The sequence below is a fragment of the Saccoglossus kowalevskii genome, chromosome 4 (genome assembly GCF_978046115.1).
Source record: "Saccoglossus kowalevskii chromosome 4, keSacKowa6.1, whole genome shotgun sequence".
NCBI classification, from domain to species: domain Eukaryota; kingdom Metazoa; phylum Hemichordata; class Enteropneusta; family Harrimaniidae; genus Saccoglossus; species Saccoglossus kowalevskii.
The window spans coordinates 41,161,804-41,175,660 of NC_140644.1; the positions used below are offsets into that span (position 1 = coordinate 41,161,804).

Here is a 13,857-nt window from a genome sequence, read left to right on the forward strand (position 1 = left end):
ACCTAATTGTTGGTCTGAGATGTTAACAGGACAGTTATTGTTGACTCTCAGTCACAGACAACCTAATTGTTGGTCTGAGGTGTTAACAAGACAGTTATTGTTGACTCTCAGTCACAGACAACCTATTTGTTGGTCTGAGATGTTAACAAGACAGTTATTGTTGACTCTCAGTCACTGACAACCTAATTGTTGGTCTGAGATGTTAACAGGACAGTTATTGTTAACTCTCAGTCACAGACAACCTAATTGTTGGTCTGAGGTGTTAACAGGACAGTTATTGTTGACTCTCAGTCACAGACACCTATTTGTTGGTCTGAGATGTTAGCAGGACAGTTATTGTTGACTCTCAGTCACAGACAACCTATTTGTTGGTCTAAGATGTTAACAGGACAGTTATTGTTGACTCTCAGTCACAGACAAACTATTTGTTGGTCTGAGATGTTAACAGAACAGTTATTGTTGACTCTCAGTCACAGACAACCTATTTGTTGGTCTGAGATGTTAACAGGACAGTTATTGTTGACTCTCAGTCACAGACAAACTATTTGTTGGTCTGAGATGTTAACAGAACAGTTATTGTTGACTCTCAGTCACAGACAAACTATTTGTTGGTCTGAGATGTTAACAGAACAGTTATTGTTGACTCTCAGTCACAGACAACCTATTTGTTGGTCTGAGATGTTAACAGGACAGTTATTGTTGACTCTCAGTCACAGACAACCTAATTGTTGGTCTGAGATGTTAACAGAACAGTTATTGTTGACTCTCAGTCACAGACAACCTAATTGTTGGTCTGAGATGTTAACAGGATAGTTATTGTTGACTCTCAGTCACAGACAACCTATTTGTTGGTCTGAGATGTTAACAGGATAGTTATTGTTGACTCTCAGTCACAGACAACCTATTTGTTGGTCTAAGATGTTAACAGGACAGTTATTGTTGACTCTCAGTCACAGACAAACTATTTGTTGGTCTGAGATGTTAACAGGACAGTTATTGTTGACTCTCAGTCACAGACAAACTATTTGTTGGTCTGACATGTTAACAAGACAGTTATTGTTGACTCTCAGTCACAGACAACGTATTTGTTGGTCTGAGATGTTAACAGGACAGTTATTGTTAACTCTCAGTCACAGACAACCTAATTGTTGGTCTGAGATGTTAACAGAACAGTTATTGTTGACTCTCAGTCACATACAACCTAATTGTTGGTCTGAGGTGTTAACAGGACAGTTATTGTTGACTCTCAGTCACAGACAACCTAATTGTTGGTCTGAGATGTTAACAGAACAGTTATTGTTGACTCTCAGTCACATACAACCTAATTGTTGGTCTGAGGTGTTAACAGGACAGTTATTGTTGACTCTCAGTCACAGACAACCTAATTGTTGGTCTGAGATGTTAACAGAACAGTTATTGTTGACTCTCAGTCACATACAACCTAATTGTTGGTCTGAGGTGTTAACAGGACAGTTATTGTTGACTCTCAGTTACAGACAACCTATTTGTTGGTCTGAGATGTTAACAGGATAGTTATTGTTGACTCTCAGTCACAGACAACCTAATTGTTGGTCTGAGATGTTAACAGGACAGTTATTATTAACTCTCAGTCACAGACAACCTATTTGTTGGTCTGAGATGTTAACAGGACAGTTATTGTTGACTCTCAGTCATATACAACCTATTTGTTGGTCTGAGATGTTAACAGGACAGTTATTGTTAACTCTCAGTCACAGACAACCTAATTGTTGGTCTAAGATGTTAACAGGACAGTTATTGTTAACTCTCAGTCACAGACAACCTATTTGTTGGTCTGAGATGTTAACAGGACAGTTATTGTTGACTCTCAGTCACAGACAACCTAATTGTTGGTCTGAGATGTTAACAGGACAGTTATTGTTGACTCTCAGTCACAGACAACCTAATTGTTGGTCTGAGATGTTAACAGGATAGTTATTGTTGACTCTCAGTCACAGACAACCTAATTGTTGGTCTGAGATGTTAACAGGACAGTTATTGTTGACTCTCAGTCACAGACAACCTATTTGTTGGTCTGAGATGTTAACAGGACAGTTATCGTTGACTCTCAGTCACAGACAACCTAATTGTTGGTCTAAGATGTTAACAGGACAGTTATTGTTGACTCTCAGTCACAGACAACCTATTTGTTGGTCTGAGATGTTAACAGGACAGTTATTGTTGACTCTCAGTCACAGACAACCTATTTGTTGGTCTGAGATGTTAACAGGACAGTTATTGTTGACTCTCAGTCACAGACAACCTAATTGTTGGTCTAAGATGTTAACAGGACAGTTATTGTTGACTCTCAGTCACAGACAACCTAATTGTTGGTCTGAGATGTTAACAGGACAGTTTTTGTTGACTCTCAGTCACAGACAACCTAATTGTTGGTCTAAGATGTTAACAGGACAGTTATTGTTGACTCTCAGTCACAGACAACCTAATTGTTGGTCTGAGATGTTAACAGGACAGTTATTGTTGACTCTCAGTCACTGACAACCTATTTGTTGGTCTGAGATGTTAACAGGACAGTTATTGTTGACTCTCAGTCACAGACAAACTATTTGTTGGTCTGATATGTTAACAGAACAGTTATTGTTAACTCTCAGTCACAGACAACCTAATTGTTGGTCTAAGATGTTAACAGGACAGTTATTGTTGACTCTCAGTTACAGACAACCTATTTGTTGGTCTGAGATGTTAACAGGATAGTTATTGTTGACTCTCAGTCACAGACAACCTAATTGTTGGTCTGAGATGTTAACAGGACAGTTATTGTTGACTCTCAGTCACAGACAACCTAATTGTTGGTCTGAGATGTTAACAGGACAGTTATTGTTAACTCTCAGTCACTGACAACCTATTTGTTGGTCTGAGATGTTAACAGGACAGTTATTATTAACTCTCAGTCACAGACAACCTATTTGTTGGTCTGAGATGTTAACAGGACAGTTATTGTTGACTCTCAGTCACATACAACCTATTTGTTGGTCTGAGATGTTAACAGGACAGTTATTGTTGACTCTCAGTCACAGACAACCTAATTGTTGGTCTAAGATGTTAACAGGACAGTTATTGTTGACTCTCAGTCACAGACAACCTATTTGTTGGTCTGAGATGTTAACAGGACAGTTATTGTTGACTCTCAGTCACAGACAACCTAATTGTTGGTCTAAGATGTTAACAAGACAGTAATTGTTGACTCTCAGTCACAGACAACCTATTTGTTGGTCTGAGATGTTAACAGGACAGTTATTGTTGACTCTCAGTCACATACAACCTAATTGTTCGTCTGAGATGTTAACAGGACAGTTATTGTTGACTCTCAGTCACAGACAACCTATTTATTGGTCTGAGATGTTAACAGGACAGTTATTGTTGACTCTCAGTCACAGACAACCTATTTGTTGGTCTGAGATGTTAACAGGACAGTTATTGTTAACTCAGTCACATACAACCTAATTGTTGGTCTGAGATGTTAACAGGACAGTTATTGTTAACTCTCAGTCACAGACAACCTATTTGTTGGTCTGAGATGTTAACAGGACAGTTATTGTTGACTCTCAGTCACATACAACCTATTTGTTGGTCTGAGATGTTAACAGGACAGTTATTGTTGACTCTCAGTCACAGACAACCTAATTGTTGGTCTGAGATGTTAACAGGACAGTTATTGTTAACTCTCAGTCACAGACAACCTATTTGTTGGTCTGAGATGTTAACAGGACAGTTATTGTTGACTCTCGGTCACAGACAACCTATTTGTTGGTCTGAGATGTTAACAGGACAGTTATTGTTAACTCTCAGTCACAGACAACCTATTTGTTGGTCTGAGATGTTAACAGGACAGTTATTGTTGACTCTCAGTCACAGACAACCTAATTGTTGGTCTGAGATGTTAACAGGACAGTTATTGTTAACTCTCAGTCACAGACAACCTATTTGTTGGTCTGAGATGTTAACAGGACAGTTATTGTTGACTCTCAGTCACAGACAACCTATTTGTTGGTCTGAGATGTTAACAGGACAGTTATTGTTAACTCTCAGTCACAGACAACCTATTTGTTGGTCTGAGATGTTAACAGGACAGTTATTGTTAACTCTCAGTCACAGACAACCTATTTGTTGGTCTGAGATGTTAACAGGACAGTTATTGTTAACTCTCAGTCACAGACAACCTAATTGTTGGTCTAAGATGTTAACAGGACAGTTATTGTTGACTCTCAGTCACAGACAACCTAATTGTTGGTCTGAGATGTTAACAGGACAGTTTTTGTTGACTCTCAGTCACATACAACCTATTTGTTGGTCTGAGATGTTAACAGGACAGTTATTGTTGACTCTCAGTCACAGACAACCTAATTGTTGGTCTAAGATGTTAACAGGACAGTTATTGTTGACTCTCAGTCACAGACAACCTAATTGTTGGTCTGAGATGTTAACAGGACAGTTTTTGTTGACTCTCAGTCACAGACAACCTAATTGTTGGTCTAAGATGTTAACAGGACAGTTATTGTTGACTCTCAGTCACAGACAACCTAATTGTTGGTCTGAGATGTTAACAAGACAGTTATTGTTGACTCTCAGTCACAGACAAACTATTTGTTGGTCTGAGATGTTAACAGAACAGTTATTGTTAACTCTCAGTCACAGACAACCTAATTGTTGGTCTAAGATGTTAACAGGACAGTTATTGTTGACTCTCAGTCACATACAACCTAATTGTTGGTCTAAGATGTTAACAGGACAGTTATTGTTGACTCTCAGTCACATACAACCTAATTGTTGGTCTGAGATGTTAACAGGACAGTTATTGTTGACTCTCAGTCACAGACAACCTAATTGTTGGTCTGAGATGTTAACAGGACAGTTATTGTTGACTCTCAGTCACTGACAACCTATTTGTTGGTCTGAGATGTTAACAGGACAGTTATTGTTGACTCTCAGTCACAGACAACCTATTTGTTGGTCTGAAATGTTAACAGGACAGTTATTGTTGACGCTTACCTGAATGACGAATGTGTTCTTTTCTTGGTCGGTTTTGATATGCATCTCCAAGGGAGAGTCTTTAGCGTAAGCATCATTCGTTAATTGTTCATACCGTAATTTTTCTATAGCGTCACTAGCGTTGGATATAAGTTCACGAATAAATACTTCTTGTTCAGAATAGAGAGATTTAGCGACAATATCTAGCAACATTCGCGTCTCAGCTTGAAATTCTAGAGTGTCAGGGGAACCTACAATGCAGATAAAAAACACAAATGAAATGATTGTATTAACAAAAATGCTGCAAATATGGTTAAGGCCATTCCTTGGTTTTTTTCAGTGAAACTGATAATTCAAGGTAGAGCAAAAAATAAATAAAGAAAAAAATCACGCTACATTCATGATTCTCAAACTAAATGTTTTCAAGATGAAAACCGGATTCAACTACAAACTTAAAGAAATAGATATTAGTGGAATGAATCCAGCACATACAGACAGATGAATCCAGCACATACAGACAGATGAATCCAGCACATACAGACAGATGAATCCAGCACATACAGACAGATGAATCCACCACATACAGACAGATGAATCCAGCACATACAGACAGATGAATCCACCACATACAGATGAATCCACCACATACAGACAGATGAATCCACCACATACAGACAGATGAATCCACCACATACAGACAGATGAATCCACCACATACAGACAGATGAATCCACCACATACAGACAGATGAATCCACCACATACATACATACAGATGAATCCACCACATACAGACAGATGAATCCACCACATACAGACAGATGAATCCACCACATACATACATACAGATGAATCCACCACATACATACAGATGAATCCACCACATACATACAGATGAATCCACCACATACAGACAGATGCATCCACCACATACAGACAGATGAATCCACCACATACAGATGCATCCACCACATACAGACAGATGAATCCACCACATACAGACAGATGAATCCACCACATACAGACAGATGAATCCACCACATACAGACAGATGCATCCACCACATACAGACAGATGCATCCACCACATACAGACAGATGAATCCACCACATACAGACAGATGCATCCACCACATACAGACAGATGAATCCACCACATACAGACAGATGCATCCAGCACATACAGACAGATGAATCCAGCACATACAGACAGATGAATCCAGCACATACAGACAGATGAATCCACCACATACAGACAGATGAATCCACCACATACAGACAGATGAATCCACCACATACAGACAGATGAATCCACCACATACAGACAGATGAATCCACCACATACAGACAGATGCATCCAGCACATACAGACAGATGAATCCACCACATACAGACAGATGCATCCAGCACATACAGACAGATGAATCCACCACATACAGACAGATGCATCCACCACATACAGACAGATGAATCCACCACACACAGACAGATGAATCCACCACATACAGATGCATCCACCACATACAGACAGATGCATCCACCACATACAGACAGATGAATCCACCACATACAGACAGATGCATCCACCACATACAGACAGATGAATCCACCACATACAGATGCATCCACCACATACAGACAGATGAATCCACCACATACAGACAGATGAATCCACCACATACAGAAAGATGAATCCACCACATACAGACATGAATCCACCACATACAGACAGATGCATCCACCACATACAGACAGATGAATCCACCACATACAGACAGATGCATCCACCACATACAGACAGATGAATCCACCACATACAGACAGATGAATCCACCACATACAGACAGATGCATCCACCACATACAGACAGATGCATCCACCACATACAGACAGATGAATCCACCACATACAGACAGATGAATCCACCACATACAGATGCATCCACCACATACAGATGAATCCACCACATAGACAGATGAATCCACCACATACAGACAGATGAATCCACCACATACAGATGCATCCACCATATACAGACAGATGAATCCACCACATACAGACAGATGAATCCACCACATACAGACAGATGCATCCACCACATACAGACAGATGAATCCACCACATACAGACAGATGCATCCACCACATACAGACAGATGCATCCACCACATACAGACAGATGCATCCACCACATACAGATGCATCCACCACATACAGACAGATGAATCCACCACATAGACAGATGAATCCACCACATACAGACAGATGAATCCACCACATACAGACAGATGAATCCACCACATACAGAAAGATGAATCCACCACATACAGACAGATGAATCCACCACATACAGACAGATGAATCCACCACATACAGACAGATGAATCCACCACATACAGACAGATGAATCCACCACATACAGACAGATGAATCCACCACATACAGATGCATCCACCACATACAGACAGATGAATCCACCACATACAGACAGATGAATCCACCACATACAGACAGACAGATGAATCCACCACATACAGACAGATGAATCCACCACATACAGACAGATGAATCCACCACATACAGATGCATCCACCACATACAGACAGATGAATCCACCACATACAGACAGATGCATCCACCACATACAGACAGATGAATCCACCACATACAGACAGATGAATCCACCACATACAGATGCATCCACCACACACAGACAGATGCATCCACCACACACAGACAGATGAATCCACCACATACAGACAGATGCATCCACCACATACAGACAGATGAATCCACCACATACAGACAGATGCATCCACCACATACAGACAGATGAATCCACCACATACAGACAGATGAATCCACCACATACAGACAGATGAATCCACCACATACAGACAGATGCAGGACTGACGGACGGACGGACGGACGGACGGACGGACGGACGGACGGACGGACGGACAGACAGACAGACAGACAGACAGACAGACAGACAGACAGACAGACAGACAGACAGACAGACAGACAGACAGACAGACAGACAGACAGACATACAGACAGACAGACAGACAGACAGACCTTACCTTGTACTTTTTCAGTATCAGTGATGATGTTATGAGATTCATCAACATTTGGTTCAGTAGCTTGACTAGATAATAATCTACATCCATTCTGTAAATGTCTTTGAACACAGCGGTTAGCTGAAATTATACAACAGCACTGTCAATATCAGTGATTTGTATGACATCATCACCACATATTATTTACCATTATAAAGTGCAGCTAAGTCGAACCTTGTGACATTTTTGTTAAAAATGTTGACTAGACTTTGTCTCCATGGTCAGTAGGTGACCGGAATGTTAATTGGATGATGATCTCAATATGCTAATTAATAATCTCTACATCAAATCAAAGCGTCAAAAAAACTGATGTGCATCACTGAACCAACATGTACAATTTTTTCATTGTTCAGGATTAAAATAGCAAGTGACTGAAATCAATAAAACACATGATGTATAAATGTATACCAATACTAAATTGATGAATACCAAAAAAATTACCCAAGAAAACAAAATGGAAGCCAGTCTGCCATTTTAAATCAAATCACAAAAGTGAATGTTTGTGCAGATACAAACTGTATATCTTAGTATTCTATTTTCGGTAGAAAGATTTATAAACTGAAACAATCATTGCAAAAAAAAAGCATTGAAATTTCATATTTTTTTGTATCACAAAAAAATATGTTTGCACCTGTAACCCAATATATATATATCATCATCTTTGACCTTTGATCCAAATTGTACAGGACATTAAAAAAATACCTGATGTCAAGTTTGAGCATCAATCATAAATGTTATCATCATGGCCATTCTTGTTCAGATTATCAAGTATCTTGACAAGCATATGTAGGATATTGTATACTGTACAGTTTAAAAATATGATCAGTTAATGTGTGTCCAAGATATGACACCAGACGAAGAGACAGAGAGAATAGTTGCTGTTTTAGGACAAAGAGGAACTAATAACATTAATTAATAAACTCTGTCAACCTATTATGAACTCATCCACAAGTTCCTGTTTTCAGACTTTGTTAGAACGTAACTAACATATAGATACATATTCAGATAAAAATACCATGTGACACTGAAACCTACAAAAAGTCTATTATTTTTCAGTACATAATTACCAGTAACTGTGGCTTGTAAATGAGATTAGCACCATTTCATCATAATTGTAATGATAGCATGAGATCTATGTAAAATTTCTCAATGTATATTTACAATTATATTTTCATTATAATCACAGTGAGCTCAAGAACTACAAATAACTGTACCGGTATGCCTAGTTTCACGGTTGGGGTGGGGGGGGGCATTTTTTATAGATTTTATTTGACATACTTTTCGTCTGTTTATTTCAGTTTACAGTCATTTCCACCAAACTTTGGACGTTGACTTTGTATAAAATGTTAACACACTACTAAAGTTGTTTTAGTGCACTATTTTGTAACATTGCGAGTGAATGTTTACAAGTTGTTACTACTCTGAAGCTAGAATAGTACCTGTATTTATTAGAGAAGACGATTTTCATCAAATGAGTTACGAAGATTTTACGAACAGGTTGACCCATGACACGTCTTTTCTACATCGAATGACAGAACTAAGATTATAGATTGTAGACGAAGACGGTCAGCGCATGGACTTGCCTCCAAACGATCGCTTCAGACAATTAGTACTAGAGAATATGCATTTAAATACAACCGGTTCTACAGTGAAAGCAGTGATTTTTATTCTCTATGGATCATCACCTATGCTTGATAAAAAAACAACTGCTGAGACAGTTGTATCGACAACGAGCCAAATTAAGTTACACTGCAGTTAAGTTACAGAGCAGTGCTGACACCAGTATTAAAATTAAACCTGAAGATTCGCCAACGATTGAAACTCGACGCAACATGCTACAGGAAAAAATAGAACATAACTCCGGCACAAAGTTCAGCTGAACCTAACACAGCGCATGATAATATAAACACTGGTCATGTTAATCAATACATGACCCAACCTTTTCAACCCATGATGATGGCTCCTCACCCATGGTCGATGTATACAGGTGGTTTTAATGTAAATTCTCCGTGGGCAGTACCCATTCCATCCGCTAAAAATCCCAGCTGCACCGAACCCACTTACATCGCGGTGCGAATATCTGCCTTCAAACGGAAATGGACAGAAATGTGTAAGTAACATCTACTGCTACTCTACCCTACTGCTACTCTACCCACTCAAGAATCGACCATTTCGCAGCCTGACATACCAGAATTCCCGCCACAGCCAGTACAGACAACTGTATCACAAGTTCCAAGTACACAACAAACAGAAAACATTACTAACTTTGATCCAAATGCTTGTTTGTTAAATCTTGCAGAAACCGCGGCAGCTCTGTCCACAGAACCAGAATAAAAGAACTGAGTTTTAAAACACAATTCGGTAATCCAGTGTGCATAAACAAAAAAGGGGAATGGAAATGAGGTAAAAAAGATGTGTTCTTTTATTTTTACAAATTGGATAGATGGTGTGATTTGGTTTTCAAGCAGTTTACAATAGTCAAATATATTAGACACACCCTTTGTTAATTTATTTACCAGTTTATGTTATTGGCAGCGTTAAAGTTCGCTTGGGTTCTGCGTTTGATGAAAACATAACTTTTCACAAGTTGTATTCACAACAGTGATAATAGCATTTTTATTGATTTGTTGTGTTCATGTACAGCTTTCTAGTAATCCTGTAAGTGTTGCAAAATTACATGTATGTGTGATTAGTATACATGGTTAATAAATAAAATAAAAAAAACAGAACATGTACATTGTGTATAATGTATTATATAATCATTTATAAAGTGAAACCATACAAAATCATACTTGACGCGTTAACGGGATCTCATTTTAACCCTCTATATTTCTATTTGAATCATTAAATAATATCAACAAATTACGTTTTATATGTATTTCAGTTTGACGTCTTATTTATATATAACCACACTCTGCAGCAAATTGACGACAGGCACCAGGACCAATTTTCCTAATTGCCTCGGCAACGGCAAGTTCAGTAAATTGATAAGAATACTCCTCGTCTCCTCTCAGGCAAATTTTTATATAGCGGAAGCAGAGTTCACAAACATTAAACTGTGGACTGTATGGAGGCTGAATCAAAGAAAGCTTAGAAAGAACTCCCATGTGCTGAGAGTATTGGAGACACATTAAATATAATTCAAAATTACTTAGCTGAAAACTAATTATGCAAATCAGAAAATTAATATGACCAGATTTGAGTGTAAAACTAATGAGGTCTGCGCAATGTAACAGAAAATCTATGTCTCCAAGTTTAATTGAAATGTGATTAGAACCAAAAAATTATGAATTATTATGCTTATCAGGGAATTAATATGAACAGATTTTTACCCCAAACTAATTAGGTTTGTACATTGTTCTAGAGCATCTTTGTACTAAGTTTCATTGAAATGGAATAATTAGTACCGTGAAAACTCCAAAATTTCGACCCCTCTAAAAATTCGTCCACCTATTTATTTGCCGGGTTTCGGTGTTTTATTTACCTCCAAATTTTCGACTCCACTAAAAATTGCCGACTCATTCTTATTCGAAAATTGCGACCAGTTTTAGTTTTCCCCCAAACGAGAAAAAAACCCGATGTGAGCGTTCAAACGGGACCTTCCTCGAAGGCATGAATCCGGGTTTCTGATTGACTGAGAGATTTTTATTTTATTGGTAACGAAAATATATTCTAAATAAACGAAGTTTCAAATAAAAAAGAACACAAAAATCTCGGCATGCTGCGTTTCTGAATTGTTGATTATTACTGTACTCAGTAGTGATTATAATAATGTACACAAAATAAATTTGTTGAATGGTTATGAAATACAAATAAAAGTCAACTTAGTTTCATCGTAAGCGAATGATTCCGGTCTCGTATAAACGTTTGATGCTGTAGGATATCCGCCATGTTCTCTTAGGTCAAATAGGTCAAATCGCTAATTAACCAATCAAAAAGCTGGATGATGCCAACGTGTTCAAATTACCATAGCTTATTTAAATATGTTAATGTTATTGAACGCAATGCGGAAGAGATTGATGTTGTAGTACGATATTTTGGCTTGGATTTTGATGCGAAAACGGCATGATTTTTTTTAAATAAAAAAATTAGTTGTTTTTAAAAAATAAACTGGTCATCTGAAGAATAATTTAACATTGTTCACAGTGATAACAGCTCATTCTCGAAAGGAAACTTACCCGCTCACGCTAGTCACGATAAAAATCATACACGTGTACTCTTGAATAGACAGACGTCAATGACTACGGTAAAACTTACTCTATTTTAGCCGGCAGGATTGATTGAAATGTCCGAAAAATGACGCCAAAATACACCTTAAAAGTCCCATTTTATTTTCTTAAATCCCATTTTATTTTTTAATCCAAGGGCGAATTTACGGCAGAATTTGGTCCCTCAAATAAGGGACACGTGAGCTTTGATTCTAACCGGATACATTGCACTGGGTCGGGGAGATAGTTTGCTAAACTTCCATGTATCTTTTGTCCAATGGGTACCTGTACTTCGAACATTCGCAAGTTTTCCTAGGTAGTGCGAGACAGCTTTGTCTTTTGACCTATTAGTTTTGTGCTGACCTCTTCTCCACGTCTTGATGTTTTGTTTTGCTTGTCATAATACTCACTGATTGATGACTTTGTTTAGATTTTGAGTTACAACTCGGTCACGACCTTTGCTTTTACCGTGAAACATGAGGAAGTTTACGTCAATTGACGGACATTGCATTTTTTAAAAACTAATGAAGCACACTGTCTATCATCCCCATTTTTTCATTTGCTGATTTCTATTCTGAAAAATTCGACCGTCCAAAAATGCACCTTAATTTTGACTCTAAAAACACGTCACATTTCTAACACCAATTATTTAAAACCGGTCGAAATTTTGGAGTTTTTATGGTACTTTAGATATCAGTGCGAAAGCTTAAAATTGGTTAATTATGCAAATTAGGTAATTGATATGTACAGATTTTAACCCACAATTATTCAGGTCTGTCTATTGTCCTACATCCATGTACATTCATTGATATGTGATGTATAGTACCTGAGATATCAGTGTGAAAGTTGGTTAATTATGCAAATTAGGTGATTAATATGCACAAATATTTACCGGAAACTAATTGGGTCTGCATAATTCTAGATTCATTGAAATGTGATGATTAGTACTTTAGATATCAGTAGAAAAGCTGAAAATTAATTATGCAAATTAGGTAATTAATATGCACAATTATTTACCCTAAAACTAATCAGGTCTCTGCATAGTCCTAAAGGATCTATGTACCAAGTTTCATTGAAATGCGATGATTAGTACTTGAGATACCCGTGGAAAAGCTGAAAATTAACTAATTATGCAAATTAGGTGATTAATATGCACAAATATTTATCGAAAACAATCAATCTCTGCATAGTCCTTGAGTATGTAAGTACCAAGTTTCATTGAAATGTAATGCTAACTACTTATATCAAATGCTGAAAATTAATTAATTATGCAAATTAGGTAATTAATATGTACTGATATTACCATAAAAACTATCAGGTCTGTGCAGTGTCGTATGACATCTATGTACCAAGTTTCATTGAAATGTGATGATTAGTACTTGAGATATCAGTGGAAAAAACGAAAATTGACTATACATTATGCAAATTAAGTAATTAGTATCCACGGATTATTACCAAAAACTAATCAAAACCTAGCATTAGTTCAGATTATCTATGTACCAAGTTTCATCAAAATCCAATGAGTG

General features: G+C 37.7%; 1 protein-coding gene across 1 annotated transcript in view; it reads right to left on the reverse strand.

Moving 5' to 3' along the window:
* The window catches only part of LOC100369319 (heat shock protein 75 kDa, mitochondrial-like), a 59,143-nt gene that overhangs the window by 37,444 nt on the left and 7,842 nt on the right, over positions 1-13,857 (reverse strand). Inside the window, exons 2-3 of the mRNA XM_085498128.1 lie at positions 8,088-8,204; positions 5,029-5,258 (exon numbers count right to left, since the gene is read on the reverse strand). Coding sequence (XP_085354254.1) covers positions 5,029-5,258; positions 8,088-8,204 — 347 coding nt within the window. The remainder of the gene's footprint in view (positions 1-5,028; positions 5,259-8,087; positions 8,205-13,857) is intronic.